At 55.5% G+C, this 21,108-nt stretch overlaps 1 protein-coding gene across 1 annotated transcript in view; it reads right to left on the bottom strand.

Annotated features, from left to right (window-relative positions):
• Nucleotides 1–478: 478 nt before the first annotated feature.
• Nucleotides 479–21,108, bottom strand: part of ABHD17C (abhydrolase domain containing 17C, depalmitoylase) — a 49,357-nt gene continuing 28,727 nt past the window's right edge. The window contains exons 2-3 of the mRNA XM_043553888.1: nucleotides 6,534–6,713; nucleotides 479–1,981 (exon numbers count right to left, since the gene is read on the bottom strand). Of these exons, the coding sequence (XP_043409823.1) occupies nucleotides 1,762–1,981; nucleotides 6,534–6,713 (400 nt within the window). The 3' untranslated portion in view covers nucleotides 479–1,761. The remainder of the gene's footprint in view (nucleotides 1,982–6,533; nucleotides 6,714–21,108) is intronic.

Here is a 21,108-nt window from a genome sequence, read left to right as displayed (position 1 = left end):
TGAGCTCGCCCTGTCCCCTTCCACCTCCATTTTGCCAGCGCTCCCTCTTTCCGCACGCTCAGGCGGTCTGTCCCCAGAGCTGAAGACGAGCCTCTGTCACTTGCTCTTTTTCCGGTCAGTGGTCAAAGGGCTGAAACGACTATGGACCACAGTTGATTTGGGTTTTCCAAAAAGCAGGCACCATTCTCCCCCCACCCCCCAACCCCGCTCCCCCCGGCCGTGGTGCCTTCATCACCTGTTTCGTGCCCAGGACCCAACGCAGACTCTGCCGGGGTCCCGGCTGCACTTTACTGCCACTCGCCGGACGCCCTGGCTTCTTCCAGAGTCCGCTCGGGTCTCTGGCGGGACAGAGGCACACGCCCTGCGGGAGGCAGTGAAATCGGAAAGCCCCGAGGGTTTCTTCTTGAACAACATAGCGTTTTCTCACTCGTGACTGTCTCTGACGCGGAGAGGAAGGAAAGTACGGCGGGAGTCACGCTCTGATCCATGCATTCTTTATTCCGTGGCCAACCGCCGTGCTGTCTCCACACCACAGTACACAGACTGGCAATCGTTCGCGATCCAGCTGTACAACAATCTGAGGCTTACAGTACATTTAAGGCTTTTAAATTTGAAAAGAAAAATGAAATCAAAACCGAGGAACCCCCCCCAACCCAAACCCCCAACCAAGATGAGCAATGTAGCAATTTTTAAGCATCTTCCATTTCTGATGCTTACTCGGTGCAGCTCCAGTGTCAAAACCCAAGTAACTCCTAAACTAAAAGGATTAGTTTAGTGAAATTTCCATTACGTAAGTTGTTCAAAGCATCAACTTGTAATTTTTTTTTTTGTCTTGGAAATGTTATAAAATTTTTTTAATAGCAAAACATAGGAATAAAAACATATTAACAAAATGTATTCAATCATTTACATTACAAACGAGGGATCTGCAGTTTGCCTTGTAGCCCGACAAAAGGAAATTACCCATTAAGAATCTATATGCACAATGCAATTGCAAATATGTACAGTACTTTAAAAAAGTCCTACCAGGAGGGCTTCACAGAAGGAAAAGTCGGCTAGGCTCTGTGTTAGACCAACCGGACCATCAAAATATTAAAACTCTGTGGACTAGTAATAAATTTATGCTTAAAAAAACCCCAGTTTCCTTTTGATTAAGAATATTCCAGTTATGTTTACATGGTTCCAGTGGATGAACCTGTTCATGATCGTTCCAGTAAATCACCCTTGGGCTGGTTTGTTTGGGGTAAGAGATCAGCCTGTGAACGAAACGTAGCAAAGGAATGAATTCTCATCACCCGAGTTTTCCGGTTGTATTCTAATCACAGCTTCACAAATGGATCGAACCCATGAATCCAGTGGCCGGAAAAAGAGCTGCGTGTCAAATACTGAGAACACTGGTGGGGAGAGGGCGGAGTCCTGCGGTAAGGGAACCGTGACCGGTGGGGACAGCGGGGCGACAGACGTGAGCATTCCCCACACAGCACGGGAAAACCGACCGTCGGGCACCCAGCTCCCATTCCCCCCTTCCCGCCAGGCGGGGGACGCTGGCTGCCACAAATGTTCGGTTTAGCGTGCTGTGTGAACAAGGAGAGCCGCCTCCAGATACAGAAGGCTGGGACCTCCTCTGCAATTTGACTGGAACACCGAAAGGCGGGCGCTTCCCCCGTGGCTGTCACACCGTCACCGCTGCCCAGTTCAAGCACGTGCGAAACAGAGGACTCGTGTGTTCACAGTAAATGAGGTACGATCAAGGCGCCTTCTTCAGGAATTAGGCAGTTCGTGAGATATGAACTGTTTTAGTCTGTCCAGGTATTGTGCGTAAAGTTCTATGTCATTGTGTCCGGCCCCTTCCACCCAGAGGGGCTCCACGGCTCGGGGACAGCGCTCGTACATGGCCAGGCCGTGGGAGAAGTCGATGACCTCGTCCTCCGTACCGTGGATGACCAACACAGGAGAGGTGACTTTAGAGATCTTGTCAATGCTGCAAAAGAGAACGGGGCGGGGAGAAAAGGGGCTCCGTTAGTGACGCCCGGGGAAGATACGTTGCACCTAATGTAACCGGATCAGCAATCACAGGTGAGGAAGGGTAATACCTTCCTCGTAACTCATTTTTTTTTTTAAGTAAACTTTTCGGGGGTGCCCGGGTGGCTCGGTTGGGTGGGCGTCCGATTCTGGGTTTCAGCTCAGGTCGTGATCTCGCGGTAGGTGAGTCTGAGCCCCGCGCTGGGCTCTGTGCTGACAGCATGGAGCCTGCTTGGGATCCTCTCTCTCCTCTCCCTCTCTGCCCCTCCCCTGCTCTCTCTCAAAATAAATAAATAAACTGAAAAAAAAAAAAAAAACTTCTCATTTTGCGATAATCTTGGATTTCCACAAAAGGTGCAAAGATAACAGAGTTCCTGTGCGCCCCAGCCCGTCTCCCGTAAGGCTCACACCATACATTGCCACGGCAAGATTGTCAGAACCAAGAAACCAACGTCAGCATGTCACCGTAACCTAAACTCCAGACCTTGCTTGGGTTTTTGTTAGTTTTTCCACTGATGCCCTTTTTCTGTTCCAGGATCCGGTCAAGAACACCATACCGCATTTGGTCACTGTGTTTTCGTTAAAGTATTTCATTACAAACAGAACGGCTAAAAGCCTCCGGACTAACCATCCAGTAACTAATATTTCGGACATATTCATGTTTTGGAGAGAGGATTTCTTTAAAAAAATAAATAGGCCAGAACTTAGCATGTCCGCCAGAGCGTCTCTTCGGAAAGCTGAACACCTAATCCACACGGCCCAGGGTCTCCGTCTTCTTGGCGAGACGGCTTCAGAATCGACGGACAAGATCCCCACAAACCTCACTTCCTAAGTGCTGATGCCTCGCTTTCCATAAACACTGTGCTACTTAGCATTGTAAACACAATGCAGCACCTAGCTTTGAGTCCGAATGATTTCGGACGGTTGACAAGAATCAAATCTACCCCAAAGGATGGATATTTGAGGATCTCCAAAGGAATGTGCTGCAGGGTCCGAAGACGTTTCCCGAAGAGAAGCTCAAGACCTTAAGCCTCGTTGGCCGGCTGGCCAGGCGACTTCGCCCACGGACGGACCCCCACTTAACCTGTGGACGCGGCAAGAGAGGCGGATCTGGCCGGGTGTCCTCCCCAGAGTCCCCCGCCCGTGACTTCTTTCTGTGTTTGGTCCCAGCCACAGCTACCGAGGAGACAAGGTGTTACCGTCTTCGGGGACCCCGCTGCCGAAAGAGTAAACGTCTTCCACAGCCAGGCGCTTTGCCCCTTCCGTACAACACCTGCCTCACTCTCCAACGAGAAAGGAGGAGACAGGAAAGCCCACCTCCCGGTAACGACGGAGGGCGCTCACCCCAGGGAGGCATCACTACCGCAGGCCTGAGCCTGTGCAGGTAACAGAGCTCTCGAGACAACCGCACGCAACCTCTACGAGTGACTCGTGACGCCTCCGATGGTTTCAGGACGTGCCAGAGATTTGCCAAGACCAGGGCCAGGGGTGCCAGCATGCAATCTCGCAGATCCCCAACCCGCTTTTCTCCTGTTTAATTGTTTTTTTAATGTTTATTTATTTTTGAGAGAAAACAGCGCGCGAGTGGGGGAAGGGCAGAGAGAACGAGGGAGACATAGAATCCGAAGCAGGCTCCAGGCTCCGAGGGGTCAGCACAGAGCCCGACACGGGGCTCGAACTTACGGACCGCGAGATCACGACCTGAGCTGAAGTCGGACGCTGAACCGACTGAGCCCCCCAGGAGCCGCCCCATTTCTCCTGTTTAATTTTAACGAGACTCCTTCTTCTGAGAATCTGGGAGTCCAGTTATATTCACTTAGAAAGATATTTACTGACGGAACAGACTTGGGGCGGTTCTGCACAATTCAGGAGAATCTCTACAGCCTGGACAGTGTCTCCAGTTAGATGTCTGAGTCTAAATGGAAAAGAAAATAAGCTACAGACCAAATAATGATCACGACTCCTTTTTTTTTTTTTTAACTTGAAGCTTTTTCTTTTCTTTTCTTTTTAAAGTTTTCTTATTTATTTTGAGAAAGAGACAGTGCAAGCAGGAGGGAGAGAGAGCGAGAATCCCAAGCAGGTTCCATCCACACTGTCAGTGCAGAGCCCAACACGGGGCTCCAGCCCACGAACCGTGAGATCACGACCTGAGTCGAAATCAAGAGTTGGACCCTCAACCGACTGAGCCACCCCGGCGCCCTGTTTCTTCCTTCCTTCCTTCCTTCCTTCCTTTCCTTTCTTTCTCTTTTTCTTTCTTTCTTTTTTCTTTCTCTCTCTCTCTCTTTCTTTTCCTTTCTTTTTCTTTCTTTCTCTTTCCTTTTCTTTTTCTTCCTTCCTTCTTTTTCTCTCTCTCTCTCTTTCTCCCTTCCTTCCTTCTTTCTTTCTTTTTTTGTAATAGAAAAAGGAAACAGGAAATACCTTTTTTTTTTTTTTCAATGTTTATTTATTTTTGGGACAGAGAGAGACAGAGCATGAACGGGGGAGGGGCAGAGAGAGAGGGAGACACAGAATCGGAAACAGGCTCCAGGCTCTGAGCCATCAGCCCGGAGCCCGACGTGGGGCTCGAACTCACGGACCGCGAGATCGTGACCTGGCTGAAGTCGGACGCTTAACCGACTGCGCCACCCAGGCGCCCCGGCAATACCTTTTTTTAAAGACAGAAGCACCAACAGAGCTCTAAGAGAACATCTGCATGACTGCCCGTGGTTTGGAATCCATCATATTAATCGTCCAGGGCACTTTCTGGCAGTCCCCACGCCCCTACTTTAATTCGGCAAACAGCTCACCTGGCTCAGCCTCAGTTTCCTAATCTGTAAAATGAGTCCTTTGTAACTTGACCGACTTAAGGCCGTGGCGAAGAGTTAAGTGAGGGAGGCTCGCGGCGGAGTGTTCAGCCCGGTGCCTGACGGACCAGACACAGCCAGCAAGGATTAGTTGCTGGGTTCACTGTTAATTAATAAGCTGCAATTAGTTGCCATGGCTATATTTTAAGGTATATGCTAATTTGAGTCAGGAAGCAACCTATTCATTTTGTTGCCCCGGTAACTCCTAACATCGCTTCCCACAAAACACGCCAAACATCTCCCTTTCAACAAACTGGCCTCTCGTTACCAATTCGGCACAAATAAGGCCACGTCTGAGGGGCACTCGCCCCACTTAGCATTCCCGGCCACGCCGCTAGGAATCTGCAGCTGGGTCAGGCTTCCCATGAAGCTGCATCTCATTAAGCCCTGGTGCAAACCGCACAGAACTCAAGTTCACCCAAGCTGCTATCAGAGGGCCTCGTTCTGCACAGAGGAGACAGTCTGGGCGGACGTTTGTGTAACCGAATGGTGTCCTTTCCCCTCCGGCAGGAGCAGAATGACAGCCACGAGCGGGCCGATCAAAACCCTAAAACTGGGCTTTATTTCTGCTGAGGCTTCTCCCGCCGGCCAGTCCCGCCGTGACAATCCCAGACGGCTTGGGCAACGTGCGACGGGACAAGTTGAGCGGGCAAATCGTTTTTAGGAAAAGTACTTTCCTCAAGCCCAGATTTTTCTTTTTCTGTTTTTTTCTTTTAAAGATTTTTTTTTTTTTTTTTTAGTAATCTCTGCCCAACGTGGGGCTCGAACTCACAACCCCAAGACCGGGAGTCGCACGCTCCAGCGACCGAGCCGCCCAGGCGCCCCTTCTCGACTCGGGTTGTAAAAAAAAGAAAAAACAAGTGAAATCTTCCAACAGAGGTATTCAAGAAGCCACCGGCTCGCGGTTTCTGCGTTTGGAGTGGGGTGGATTCGGCCATTCCTGCTCCTCCCATTAGCGGGACGAGGAAACAGCAAGGACGGGCAGGTGGCAAATGTGCTGCCTCCCGGAAGCCAGCCGGGGAGGACCCGGCCCAGGGCTCTCGTCCATGTGCCCGGGCAAGGGGGTGGGGGAGGAACAGCAGGACAACATGGGCAGCTCGCAGGGGTCTGGGGCCGGGCTGGCTTCGCTCACTTATGTCAGGACAGCGGCCCGTCAGCCCAGCACGGAAGTCACTGGCCCGCCAGCGGCTCACCTCACCTGTTCCCTCGCCCGTCCCGTCTGATTTCAAACCTGACGGTGCTCGCGGTTTGCATGTCAGCGTGGAGACCGCTAATGGCCCCATCGTGCATTTTGCATCGAGCTCTTTGCAGTCCAACCATGCGCGCCCGTCTCCGTGAACGAGCGAATACTGAACGGGAGGTGTTTTTAGGATACGTGGGCACGGCTCTTTCTATCTTTGCATTCACAGCCGAGCCAGCTAATCCTGGATGTCAGTCCCAGCAAGGTCCTCGCACATCGTCTGGGAGAGTTCTCCAGGTGAGCGAGGCCCAGAGGACGAAGTCTCTGGCGGACGGATGCGTCCCCGTGGCCGCCACACCCCCAACGTGCCCGGCGCAGGTTCTGAGCCCTGGGCACATTCAGGAAGTATTTATCGGTGCCCACAGCTAACGGTGGCGGCTCAACTCGGGTCGTCGGACGCCCCAGCACTGGCACAGGTGCGAGCTTACCTGGGGAACGCATCGAAGCAGTATGTTTTCCTGGTGTCCGGAAAAGCCACGCGCAAGCCTGACATCAGAGGCGAGTGGAGGATGACTGCGGCACACTCGTAACGCGAGGCCAGGTCCACCGTGGGGACGGTCCCGATGCTCTGGCCGTACAGGATGATGTTCTCAGGACTCACGCCGTACCTGCAGAGACCAGAGGGCGCACGCCGTTAGCTCACGTACGGGGGAGGACAGAGACGCAAAGCCCTGCTCGCTTAAACTCGCGAAACCCCCGCGGCTACCGGTTTAAGATGACATCATCTGACTTACACACTTTAGCTTCAAACGAATGTGAACGTCACAGAGACAGATGTTAGGGGCTATCTCTGCCCTAAGGGGCTGGGATTCCCCCTTCTGTAACGTTTCGCAAATATAACGGACGTGACATTTTTGGGAGCGGGAGGGACGAACGAAATGAACGCGTTATAAATTCCCTTTTGGTCTCGTTTCTTATTACTCCCTCTTTACGGTTTCTCCGATAATCACAAACGCATTTCTGAAATAGAAGCGAACGCACGTTTGGCAAATTATACCGTTGTTATTAAGAGCCCTTCAAGTGCGGTTTTAATAAAACATGAAAGGAATTCATGTCTATCAGAGGCAGGTACAGAGAGACGATTAATTTGAAGACGCCTGTATTTTCTTCAGTGTCTCCTGCAGGCTAATCTCAGCTTCTCCACCCGCCAATGGTCTCCCGAGCCACTCCTTCCCGGCGTTTCGTTGGGAGAAGGGACACGGGGCACGCGGCCACACTCCCCGGTCCCCCAGAGGACTCGGCTCCGGCCGGCGGAACCGAGAAGAATCCCAAGTGCAGCCTGCGGGTCGCGGCTCTAGAGAGAAGGGTGCGCCGTGCCCGTCCCGGTGGGAAGCAAGGCGGACGTCCTGGCGAGGCCCCGGCCTGGCGGGAGCACGCCGCGAAGGCTGGGATGGGAGACAACGTCCAACGTCAAGGGCGAGCAAGGACGAGGACGGGGCTCCGACACACCGCTGTGCGAGTCCCGATCGGCACAGGCACCTGGGAGATACTCTGGCATCGGCCGGTGGAGCTGAAGCCCGCGACCCAACAGTCTCCCTCCTCCTGCAACTCACGCAGAGCGCGACGCTTTCTGATAACGGCCTTCGGTGACACGGACGGTCGGGACTTCAGGCCGGCCTGCTCCCCCTCAAGCTCCCCCGAGCTCCATGGGAAAGCAGGGGATCTCGAGGAGGTCTTCGGGGAGGGAATGGCTGCATTTCCACGGGTGTGCGCAGGGACGCGGTCTGTGAGCAGCCGGCACCTGAGCTGCGCCACGGGGACAGACGGGACTTGCACACGCGGGGATAAAAAGGACTTTCTCCGTGAGCAGCACCGGGAAACACAGTGCCTCGTGGGAAAGCGCGGGGCAGGCGCACGGCTCGGGGTGGCTGAGGGCAGAGCCAGAGGCGGGCGGGCCGGCTAAAGGGTTAGCGCTTGTCCCGCAGATGATGAGGGGAGCGGGAGCTGTCCAAGGGCAAGGTGATGGGGACAGAGTGAATGCTCTGGGAAGACTCACCCTTCGGGGGTGTGCAGGACGGTGACAGATGTGTGCAAGGGGACAGGGAGACAGTTATGGGGCTATTCAGAATCACACGGGGGCGGGGGCGGAGAAGAGTACAACAAACTAAGGAACCACAACGTAGGAGCTGCTCTGTCCTCCCGCAGAAAAACACGTGCCCGGACCCGATCCGGCCTCTCTCACTAAAGCGAAGAGCCTGTGCGGCCCCAGCCCCTGGCACCTAACACCACCCAGGGCACCTGTGCCTGCAGAAGAGGGTCCCGGGATAAAGGTCTTGGGGGGTCGTGCCTGGGGCTTCACGTCAGTCGGAAGGACAGGTTAGTAGAAAACGGTCAGCAGGAGGAGTTTTATGGAGAGGTTTCAGGAAGGAACTGATGGCCGCGGCATCCTGTCCCGAATCTAAGGCAGAGACCGAGGATTCTAGAACACAGAGCCCCTCGATGAGGCCCAAAAGACGGGGGTGCCAGAGAGGAACCTGTCGTAGTGTTCCAGCAGACCACCTCGCGGGGAAACGCTCTATTGAGGGAGGCCACCGCAGGGTCCTTCCACCGCAGGAGCGTTTAACCGAGGGCTCAGGGACCCGTGAGGGGAGCAGACATAAGACTGGGGCCCCCTCCGCCCTGCACGATGTGCATCAGATTCCAGAATTGTCTGTGACCCCTCCCCCAAGCATAGCGGCCAGGGGACACTTCACGGGATGGGGAGGTGGGGGGTCTGCAGACACCCGGAGAGAGAAGAAGTCCCACATTTAGAGCGTGGGCCCCTCCCTCTGCTGTGGATTACAAACCAACGAGCCCTAAATCACAGAAAAAGAGCAGAGGAGGAGGAAAATGCAAACTGAAGGCAGCGAACGCAGGGCTGAGGACTCAGACCAGCAGGGCTGGAAACGGAAAGCGAGAGCCCACAGGTCGGCGGGGCACCACAGCGGGACGCCGGCCCCGGCAGGTGCGCAGAAAGGCGGGGGTGACGCAGGGCAGCCTTCCGCCACAACCGCTTTCTATCGTCATGGCCCCACCTGTGTTTTCGGGGTCTCGTCCCGCACACGGTGCCCCCTGGACCTCGGGGCCACCCTGAACAGACACGGCAGAAACGGGCCGAGCCTCAAGGGGCACGGCCCGCTGCTGGGGGGTGGGGGACAGAACCCGTCCAACGTCAGGGAACGTGACCTCCACGGTGACCTCCCCCAAGCGCTGCACAGAGGCCGGAGCCACTTCCCCGCGAGACCCATTAGCTCCTGGCTTCCCTTCGGCCAGCATCCGACGCCCAGGATGGTCCCTGCAAGCTTCACCTGCCACATCCGGACTCACATCCCCGCTGACCACCGACGCTTCGGACCCAGAGCTTCCACTCGGAAACGTCACCAGGTAAAACACAAAGCACTCGCCGTAACGGGGAAACACTGACGATTGTATTGAATCAAAGTCAAGAACATCCGGTCATCAGAACTCACCGGTGAGCAAGCGAAAAGGCAAAGCCACCAAAGGGGAAAAGCCCCCGGCCTCAGCACGTGACCACCAGAGGGCTCGTACCTGGGATGTATAGAGAATTACTACAGGGCGGCGAGAAAAAGACAACCCAACAAAAAAAATACAGCATTTTCTACAATAAAAGAAGAAATCTAAACGGCAGGGAGGGACAGACTCTTGACTTCGCCTCTGGTTACGATCTCAAGTCTCGTGGGTTCGAGCCCTGCGTCCGGCTGACAGCGTGGGGCCTGCTTGGGATCCCCTGTCTCTCCCTCTCTCTGCCTCTCCCCTGCTCGTGCTCTGTCTCTCCCTCTCAAGATAAATGAACAAACGTGAAAAATATTCAAAACCAGCATGTGATACTGACCAAACGTACAGGTGCACAGAACCACTTTGGAGACGCTGGCGATACTCGCTGAGAGACGTACCGACACGCACCTGCGACCTGGTAACTACTCCCAGGCACACGGGCCACGGCCAGACGTGCGCAAGTGCGCCAAGAAACAGACACGAGACGGTGTGCGGGCGTGTGTCTGCACGGCTGGAGACAACCCTGAGCGTCAGCAGCCGGGTCGGTGCAGAAACCAGGGTGCGGCCACGCCAGAGTGCACATCACGCCCGTGCACCCAAAGACACACCGGTAAGGAAAAGGGGCAGACGCAGAGGATGCGCTACGTGGCGCCATTTACAGAGACGCCCTCCTGCCCAGATTCAGCTTCACCGGTTGGGGATACGTAACAGGGCAGAAAGCTCCTAAGGCAAAGCGGGGCCCAGAAGCCTTACGAGTGAGGGCAGTGGCTGCGGACGGGGAAGGGAGGCGCTCAGACTGGGAAGAGACGTGCCTGAAGTTGCCCGTGACCCTCGTGGGATGTGGCTTACAGGATACGTCTGGTCACTGTGACCTTCTCCCGTCCACGAGGCTGGACGCTTACGTGTTAGGGACATTTCTATCTGGCTGCTACGTTTTACAACCAAAACTATGATTTAAAAGTTCACCAGATAGCTCTGATATGGAGACGGCCCCCCCGAAAAACCGTCACGACTCACGGTAGACTTTGCGCTAAAAATAAAGCCCATGAGGAAACGCGACACCATTAAAAATTACGTCTCGTAAAGACTTAGTGTGGGGAGAAATCAAGCTACCGTGTCCAGAAAAAAGCACCCTACAGACACGAGGTCACAATTATGTTCCGTAGAACAAAAACGATAAATGGAAAAGGGACTTGAAATCAACATATTAAAGAAGGCATGATGCTAATCTTCAGGTAGTCAGAACTTTCATTTCTTTCTTTCTTTTTTTGAAGTGATCTCTATGCCCAGTGTGGGGCCTGAGGGCGTGAACTCACAACCCCGAGATCGGGAGTCGCGCGCTCTACCGACTGAGCCCGCTGGGCGCCCCTCTCTTCTCGTTTCCTTTCGTTATCAGGTACTGACTTGTTTAAGAAAATAAATAACAGAAGCAATACTGTGAGGTCTTTCTGCAAGGACTCGGGGAGCACTGTGTCCAACGCCGATGCTCCTGTGCGGGGAGGGCTTTGCCAACCGTGAAGCGCTGGGCCAACGCTCTGATTTGTGTCACGTTCGGGACTTTCCCACCGCTGTGTCCGGTCTTTACTATACTGCCTGATGACAAAGGATGAGCTGGAGAACGGGTGGGGCAGGGGGGCAAGTAATTCTTTGAAGGGATCAAAGATATTCAGAGGGACTCGTAAGGGGCCTCAGCGGCCACGCTGCCCTGTGCAGATGAGGCCACTGAAGTGTGTCTTTTTCACTGTACCACCAGGGTTTTGTTTTCCGTGGGAAAAAAGGTAGAGATGAATAACCTCTATACTACCAATGGTTCCAAACTGAGACGCATCTGAATTTTTCGCGAATTTTTTTTATGTGTATTTATTTTTGAGAGAGAGAGAGACAGAGAGACAGAGTGAGCAGGGGTAGGGGCAGAGAGAGAGGGAGACACAGAATGGGAAGCAGGCTCCAGGCTCTGAGCTGTCAGCACAGGGCCCAACATGGGACGCGAATTCACAAACCGTGAGATCATGACCTGAGCTGAAGTCGGCCACTTAACTGACTGAGCCACCCAGGCGCCCCTGATTTTCTTGAGAATTTAACAAAAAAAAAATGTAAATTCCCTTCCTTAGAAATTTTCCATACTCAGAAATTCCAGTGGGCTTGTGGATTCCTCAGACTAAATGCTCACTGATACTAAGTACCAAGGGTCAGCCCAGATCCTAAATCCCTTTCAGCTCTCGAATTAAATAAAAAGACAGAGGGAAAACAGAGCCAGTAAATGCAATCCGCTTACAAAGCCTGTGTGAGATATGGGGCATTTTAAGTTCATAACTTGAAAAAGAAAACACGGCAGGATCGAGTGAAAAGCATTCAAAAACATCAATAATCACCAAGTCCTAAACCTTCACCGCAAAATAAACCAGAAGTCACGCCCTGCCGGCCGGGGACCAGGCGGCAGGCGGAAACAGCACATGCAAAACAGAAGGAACGTCCACCGGCAAAACATGAGACGTGCTGTCTTCCAGCGAGCGCCCCTCCTCCGCAGGCAGGTGTGGGGACAGGAGCGCGATCTCCGGGCGCCCCCACGCCGGGAGGTCCTTCACAAGGAGACCTCCCACCCCCTGCTGCCCGGGCACAGACACAGACACAGACACAGGCGCTGGGTGGGGGACTCCAAGTCGGGAGGCCGGGGAGGCCAGGCGTCTGCACCCGACACGGTCCTCCCCCGCCTGCTGGGCCGTGCTCCCGAGCGTTTTGGAAGGTGCCTGTCTGCACACCAGGCCCACCTGCCACCCCGGGCGGGGGCGGGGAGGGGGGGGGCGTGGGGATCCCCAGCCTCTGGGGACTCAGGAGCCTCGGCCCCACCCACACCGAACTGGTCTCTGAATCTAAGACCGGGCCAGCCTCCCCGGTGCCTCCCTCTCCAGGCCGCAGTCCCGATGCCCACGGCCACTCCCCAGCCCGTCCTGACCCGGGGGCCCCTGAGCGGAACCTCTGCTCCCACAACGCCCTGCAGGCCGCTATCCGAGGACGCTATCCGTTCCATGTCTCCTTGGCGGTCTGCGCTACCAAGGACGTCCTTCTTGGAATCCACTCCTGGGCCTCGGGGACACGGAGGTTCCTCCCCCAGCCCCACCACAAACCAGCCCGGTCCCCTTCCCTCGTGTCCCCTGCTGTGGTCTGCCTACACTCCTACATCTTCTCTCGGGATGACTTCACTGACCCCCGTGACTCTGACAACCAGTTCTCACTTGCAGCCCCGGTCTTTCTCCTGAGTCCCCGGGAGCAGGAGGTCCCCGGCCCCAGGGAGCGGAATTGTCACATGACCTTTCAAGGGGTCCTCCTCGTCCTCCTTGGATCCAGGAGGAACTCAACAGTGCAGTGACTTGTCCGAGGCCCTACAGCCAGTGACCGGCGGGGCTCTGAACGCATGGGTTGTCGGTTACGCGTAATTTCAAACTCAACGTGTCCGTAACCACACTCATCACTTTCTGTCCTTGAAACCATGTCAGTGGTTCGGTCATCGGGTCATCTTCCCCTTTGTTGCCAGTCCAGGATCCCAAGTCAGGATGAAGGCAGGGGCGAGTACGTTATGAAGAGTAGTGGGTCGTGAAGTCACGCACTCAGCTAAAGGTCTGAACCCGGTTCTGACACTGACCTGGTTACACGGCGATTAATCCGCGGATTTGCTGCTATGCCTGGAAAATACTGCCAATTTTTTTTTTTAACGGGTTCAAAAAATAGTTTCTGAGCACCTCCTTTGGTCTGGGGATAGAAAACTGGATATAAGAGGACTCGAGGAGTGTGCAGCCTGCTGGTGACACAGATGCACACAGAAGTATGGGGGGGCCAAGCGGATGAGGTGTAAACTTAAGACCAGTAGTTAGGACTCGGGACATCATAGTCGATGAGGCAAGAAATTCAAGATCAGCCCAGGTGACCGCTGGGAGGGCCAAGGGCCTCTTGAGCTCTTGGTCGACCACGTGCCCCTCTGCATGTCAAACTGAGACACATTTTTCTAGACTCCCCCCCGGGCGTCCTCATAAAATCTGTGGCCCTGAGTCAAAGACATAAGCTGGTATTTCCTGCACACTGATCTCCAGGGAGAGGCGAGAGGAAATGCACTCGCGACAGGACAGCCTCACGCTGGAGCACCACCACTCCTTGATGGGGGAGTCTGGGACCGACCCGGGGGTCCCACGACCCCCAGCACGTCACTGAAATCTGAGCCCGGCCAGTGGATATACCGAACAGCTCAGAGTTATGTTTGTACAAAGACTGGAAGGCGGCCAGGAGGCCCTGATATTCGTGATGAACCCCAGGACCGTCAAGGAACCATCAAGAGGGCTTAGTGTCACCCCATCTTAAGTATGAGCACCACACCCAACTAAGCTGTCCGTCTCTGAGCGCCCCCTCCTGACGCTCCTGTTCTCCCACGGCCCCACCAATCCCTCTTTGACCCCATCGTTCTCCTGAGGCCGGAATTCTGATCCCCTGGGTCCCCTATCAACCCCAGCCCACCTTCTTCGATCCCCAGGGTTACAAACCCCAGAATCCTCGGACTTCTTCACCGTTCTACTGTCATCCAGCCCCAGCCCCGGCTTCGGCACAGACAGGTAAAGGGCAACGACCAGCAGGGGAGAAGAAAACGCCCACGGAGGAGAAGACGTGACATGGGGAGAAGTGGGCACCTGCTCACCGGCCGAGCCCCGGAACGCGGATGGGGCGGAGCGGAGGGCGCTCTGACACCCGGGAAAGTCCACCGCGTGCGCTCGCTGAGATCGGACACCGCGCCGTCACGCGGGGACCCTGGGGTCAGGACGAGAGAGCGCTCCCCGAGCTTCCCCACCTCCAGAGGTACGAGGGCAGGACGTGGGCCCGAGCGACAGGTGCTGGCTGAGCGTCCGTTCGCTGGGGCGTGCGCCTCCCTGGCCTCCCCGGAGCCACGTCTGCTGTCGCCTCCTTCCTTCCGCTCCGCCTCGCGACCCACCCTTGAGCGGGGCCTCCCTCAGAGCTCCCTCTCCTGGAGCCTCTTCTCTTCGCGTCTGTCCCTGTGGACCCCGTGCAGCGCCACAGCCTTGCACGGCACCCGACACGCGGCCACCTCACACGAGCGTCCGTTAACGGAGAGACGCGCGGCCGGGGTTCCTCGGCTCATCTCGGCTCAGCCCCGCCCCTCCCCCTTCCGTGGCACCTCCCCCTGAACTTCACACTCCCGGATGGACTCCGTGTAGCCCCTCCCCTAGTCTTTCCCTCGCTCATCACCAGAGCCTTGACCGCACGCGCCGGAGAAGGACGATGCACGACGATGCACGTCTCTCTCTGGTCTCCCCTCTGCCTCTCACACACCGTCAGCCGCTGAGTCCCGCCGTGTCTGCGCGGAGACGCTGGCCCGACGGTCGCTTTCCTGACCCCGCTTCTGCTCTGTGGTTGCATCGTGGTCGATCTAACAGGACCTGCCTGTCTGTTCAGCGCATGAGTGAGCGGGGACATCAGCACGGGCACCCTGCCGCGGGTCTGCTACTCAGAGGTCTTTCTGGAAGGCTCGCCATCATCGCCTCTACCTGCCCCCCCCCCCCCGAGGCTCACGCTGTCCAGAGGGCCCCTGACCACTCAAACCACCCACCCGGTCTGCCCCATCTTTCTGGTTTGCGCATCTCCTTCTAGGGCCGGTGAAGGGGCAGGTGTCCTAGTTCCTGACTGCTGACCTGGTTTCCATCCACGGCCTTACTCGGACTCGTGCTGACTGCACACACTTGCACATCACGGAGCCTGGGAATCCCCAGGCCGGGCCCCCCCTCCATTTCTGACCTCGCCTCTCCCCTCTCAGATCCGCCTTCGCCCCGATGCAGCACATGAGCCACCACACCACGACTTCCACGCCACCCCTCCCCCATCCATCCCACTACCACAGACCCCCTCCTTTAAAAGAGAGACAGAGAGGGGGGCCCGGGTGGCTCAGTCGGTTGAGCGTCCCACTTCGGCTCAGGTCACGATCTCGCGGTTCGTGAGTTCGAGCCCCGCGTCGGGCTCTGGGCTGACGGCTCGGGGCCTGGAGCCTGCTTCGGAGTCTGTGTCTCCCTCTCTCTCTGCCCCTCCCCTGCTCATGCTCTGTCTCTCTCTGTCTCTCAATAGTAAATAAACTTTAAAATAAATAAATAGGTTAATTAACTAACTAACTAAATAAAAGAGAGACAGAGCAGGGCACCTGGCCGGCTCAGTCGGTGGGGCGTGCGACTCCCGATCTCAGGGTTGTGAGCTCAAGCCCTACGTTGGGTGCAGAGAGGACTTAAAAATAAAATCTTAAAAAAACACCCAACAATAATGAAAGAGAGACAGAGAGACAAGAAGAAACCTGTATTATGTTCCTTTGCTAATCACACCCCTTCAGCAAATCACTAGCCTTCGGGTAAAACCCACGTCTTCAGATTAACCTCTATAATCTGGCCCCACCTTACCACACCAACCTTTTATTTTCTCTCCGAACGAACCTTCTCCGGCAGTCAGACTCCTCCCTGTCTCATAAACAGCTTCTGCCTGGAACGTGCTCACGCCTTCCCTCCGGCTAGAAAACTCGGGGTCCCTCCGGTCCCACCTCCTTCACACACGTCTCCCGAACACGGGTCTGCGTGGGGTCTTTTCCCTCCTGAGCCGCTCACCGAGCGCGCACCAGCACGATGGGGTGTGCGATCGGCCGCTCTGTGGTAGGTCCCACACCGGCAATGAGACTTGAAGTCCCACAAGGGAAGGGAAACGATACCCACACTCAGGGCGGGGAGGGAGGGGGGGATTGTACCCCTGAGGCGTTTCTTCCCGGGAAGGGAACGTGGTTCTAGCCAAAGACCGTCTTCACACAAATCGCAAGTCAATTCCATACGTGGTTATCATGCCAATGGATAGATCACGCCCTCAAAGTTCGGCATCTTCTTGGGGATCTGGGTACGAGCTTCTGGAATCTCCTGTCTGCAAACTAGCAAAGAGGAGTCCATCCGTCAAGGCTGAGAGCAAGCATCGTTTCCTAGGCGTTAGGTAAGAGTTACTTCGGACACGACCCAGGGAACTCAAGTCCCCCGCGTTTTGCCAGGGGCGAGCCTCGGCCCCAAATGGCGGCACCCTGAAGCAGGCAACGCCATGTGCACAGTAGCCCCCCAGGAACCTACAAGGCTCCCCCCTCCGACCTCCCCAAGTGTCTACCACCTTCCCTGCATCACGAGTGGGTTTGGGGTGCCCACTTCTCTGCTCCCGTCGGCCCCCAGGAGCCCCCGCACCCAGGGTCAGCCGGGCAGGTCGTCCTGTGGGAACCATCACTCCGCCGAGAACGTAAAGGCCGCTTGTTTTCGTTCTAACGTGGGGCTCTCTCACCCGTCTACAAACACGGACAAGCCGAGCCTCCCCACGACACCTGCGTCCTGTTTAAGTTAAGGGACCTGGACTTCGCCCTGGGTCAAGAGTGTGTCCCCTTATCTCCTCAAGAAGCATGCTTGGCACGGTGCCACTGCCTTTGAAGTCAGTATTTTAAATATTTCAGAGCCAGGATTCCTGGTGGAAATACCTTCGGACATAGGACAAAGCTAAATACACAAGGTAACATGAACGTGAACGGAAGGCGAGGTCGGGGATGCCGAGAAGCCCCAACAAACTTCAGGGCAAAGCCTCAAAGTAAGAGGACTGGGGAAAGCGAGTGCGTCGCCAGGACCCGCCGAAAACCACCACGGCTCACGGCACCCTCCGTCCACGGGCACGGGAACGGTAAGCCCGTCTCCCACGCTCTGTGGCCCAAGCCGAACCACAGGCCTCATCGTTTAATTGTCATAAAGATGAAAAAAGCACGATCACCTGAAACACGTTTCTTTTCCTCTTTAAAAGTACAGTGTCGGTTTAGACTTTTGCTTTAACGTTCACACGATGTTTCGCGAACCCGCTCGCACGTTCACTCCAACGGTGAAGAGCAAGGAAACGCGTTTTAAAGTGGCTGCTGCGTTCACGCTGCTTGAAAAAATTAGTAAGTTTAGAGGCCAGTGAGGTCGGCTGCGTATCTGTTTCTTTTCATCCGATCGAGGGAATTTGGGGAAAAGGGACATTGATACACGAGATGATTACAGCCTCTGGAAGTGTTGACAATTGGGGCATGCTCACTCAGGGTATTCTCCCAACACTGGCTGCAAAATCAAATGTGCCAAACGCAACATTAGAAGCAGCCTCATTCACTGGACGGCACGGTGATCTGGGGGCGAACCACTGCTCCCCGGTTATGAGTCTTTGGGGAAAGAAAGAACACCACACAGGGCAGCTGGGGGGCTCAGTCGGTTGAGTGTCCGACTTCGGCTCAGGTCATGACCTCACAGCTCATGGGTTCGAGCCCCACATCAGGCTGTGTGCTGACAGCTCAGAGCCTGGAGCCTGCTTCCGATTCTGTGTGCCCCTCCCCCGCTTGTGCTCTCTCTCAAAAATAAATACATGTTAAAAAATTAAAAAAAAAAAAAGTTTGGGAAAAGGCACTTGTGGGGGTTCAGTTGGTCGAACACCGGCTCTTGATTTCGGCTCAGGTCATGATCCCAGGGACGTGGGACCGAGCACCATGTCTGGCTCAGCACTGAGCATGGAACTTGATCGGGATTCTCTCTCCCTCCCTCTCTCCCTCGGCCTCCACCCTTCTCCCCGTACAAAAAAATAAATCAATAAAAGGAAAAAGAAAAAAAAGAAGTTTGGGAAGATACGGAGTCTCAAGTCACTGTGGAGCAGCCGAGGGAGGGTAAAAGTCAGACTCTCAAGGTCATTATGGGAAACATCTCCCGGGGGGCCTGGCCAGCTCAGTTGGTACAGCAGGTGATTCTTGATCGTGGGGTTGTGAGTTCGAGCCCCACCTTGGCTGGAGAGATCACTTAAGAATAAAATCTTTAGAAAAAGACACAGAAACATCTTCCTGAAATTGTTTGGATGTCTGTGCTCGACGGACCAGGCCCTGGACGCGCCTCACTCTCCCTCCTGCCGGGGGCACAGAGGAGGCCGGGACCGCGGTCCAGCCGGAGCCACGGGAGCACAGCGGTCGGCAGAGGCCCCAGGTGGGAGCACACGGCCCAGGCCCCGTGGAGACGGACAGACCCAACCTGAAATCTGTAAACACAAAGACAAGGTGTCCTTTTCTTGAACAGACAGCATGACGATAATAGGATGGGACGGACCACCAGGGCGTCACAGGCAGGCTTGCACGGTGACGTGCGTGCCCCGTCAGCGCAGCCCTTCCAAAACCTCCTCGCGGGTCTCGAAACACATCGGGACACATGTTATCCGAGTTCTGTAAGGTGCACCCACATGGGGGTACGACATTTCCTTCCAGAGGGCGGTGCAGGAAAGGGCGTCAGGCCTAAGCCCACGCTCGGAACAACTTTGCTCTTGACTCTGGGTCAAAGCAAAAATAAGTTAAGACCCCGAGCACCGGGGCGGCTCAGCTGCCTGAGGGTCCGACGCTCAGTTTTGGTTCAGGTCACGATCGGTTCATGAGATCGAGCCCCAGACGGGGCTCTGCACTGACAGTGTGGATTCTCGCCCTCTGCCCCTCCTCTGCGTGCACGCGCTCTCTCTCTCTCAAAATAAATAAAACTACACTTAAATAAATAAGTAAATAATAAGACCTAGCATGACTTCATTTTAATTTAAAAAAAAATCATTTTTCAGAGGAAAAGGTAGAGTCCTAAAGAACATAAAATGAACTCTTTTCAATGAGCTACAATGAAAATGGAATAATTTGCTTGGACGTGTTTGAGTATAATTGTGCATGAAACTGCTCTCATAATAACAGACTCTTCTGGTGCTCTCTGACCACCTGATGCGCTGGAAAGGCCAGGAGAGGCTGTCCCCGCCACCCCCCGCCCCTCCACCGCTGCACAAGTACCCGTGAAACGGTTGGACTCCCACCTACCCTACTTTGGCGAGGGGATTACAGAGCGGGCTTATGTAAAACATCTTGCACAGGCATCCGATCAAAAAAGCCATTTAATAAGCAGCACTCCCGTCCCACCAAATACAGAGACGGCCACTCGGCCACGTACAGCCTGACAGGTTCCGCGTTCCCTGCCCAAGAAGCACAGCCAAGGGGGACGTGCGCGTCTCGTGAAATCCCCGCGGGCGGGGAGAGAAACCTAAAACCTCTCATTCCGTTATCTACCGGTCGCCAAAGCTGAATGTGGTTTCTTAAAACGAGACACTCCAGAATCCAAGTCCCGATTATTCAATGTCACTGCAGGGGAGGTGTAAGGCGAGCGCTCACACTGGCTGCGGTCCACACACTGGATCCAGTCGGTGAGTCTGCCCTGCCCGACACGGGCTGCGAGCGCCAGGTCTGGGGTCCTGCACCCCACAGGCTGCTGTGCACCAGGTATAGCCAGACGGTCACATCCCGGGGCCGGGGCGTTCCCGACCCGCTGTGTCTTTTCAGGGCGCCCCCCCCCCCACCTCCCCGCCCTGCGGCTGGCGGTGTGAACCCACGCCCAGGGTCACTCCCGCAGGGAGGGCAGAGCTCGAACCGGATGGTCAATCGGCGTCCTCCTGGACATCCGTGCCCTCTCCTGGGTCACCTGTGTCACCACACAGAAAGGCTCTCCTTAATCACAGGGACGAAAGCAAAGCTGAGGGAGGGGTCGGCGAGCGGTTCAAGCCGGCGCTCAGTCCTGGGTGTCCCGGAGGTCTGACCCGGGGTAGACCTGGGGTTCGTTCCTGTCTCTGGACGCTGGGCTCAAACCAGACTTTCATGAGCAGCTCAGTACAAGGTCATGGCCACGTGAAGGTGTGGGGGTGAGCACGTGCACAGCAGGCTAGGGGGAAGAACGGACTTGAAATCCTGGCCCTGCCCTGCACCGACTGCCCGACCTCTCTGCGCCCCCCTTCCTGAGTCCCCCTCCCAGGTCTGAGGCGGGAATTAAACGAGGTGATGAGAGAAACCCCACGGAGGTTCCTCCCTGCCCTCTCCAGGCGGCTCTCCAGTTTCCTCGGCCAGACATGGCTGGAGCGGGGATCTAACGTGGCCCCTGCACCTGCTGTGATCGCTCGGCCGCCTCCGCCTTGGTACCCCCGACTCACACTGGGGATGCCCTTCAGGGCACTTTGTGTCCACTCAAAACGTGGGTCTGTAGGGGCGCCCGGGTGGCTCAGTCGGTTGAGCGTCCGACTTCGGCTCAGGTCATGATCTCGCCGTTCGTGAGTTCGAGCCCCGGGTCTGGCTCTGTGCTGACAGCTCGGAGCCTGGAGCCTGCCTCGGATTCTGTGTCTCCCTCTCTCTCTGCCCCTCCCCTGCTCATGCTCTGCCTCTCTCTCAAAAGTAAATAAACATTAAAAAAAAAATTCAAAAAAAAAACCCCAACAAAAAACGCAGATCTGTTAAGTCAACTCTGCTGGGGCAGACCCAGTGAGGAAGCCCCCTGTCCCTCCTCGATGGCATCTCTGCTTCCTCTCTCTCGGGTCTAACCCCGTCTTGTGTCCTTCCTCTTTGTGTCCCTACTCTTCTTCCAGAAACTTCCACCTGCCCCTTCA

Source organism: Prionailurus bengalensis, chromosome B3 (assembly GCF_016509475.1).
Source record: "Prionailurus bengalensis isolate Pbe53 chromosome B3, Fcat_Pben_1.1_paternal_pri, whole genome shotgun sequence".
In the NCBI taxonomy this organism is placed as follows: domain Eukaryota; kingdom Metazoa; phylum Chordata; class Mammalia; order Carnivora; family Felidae; genus Prionailurus; species Prionailurus bengalensis.
This window is presented reverse-complemented; position numbering and strand designations above follow the sequence as displayed.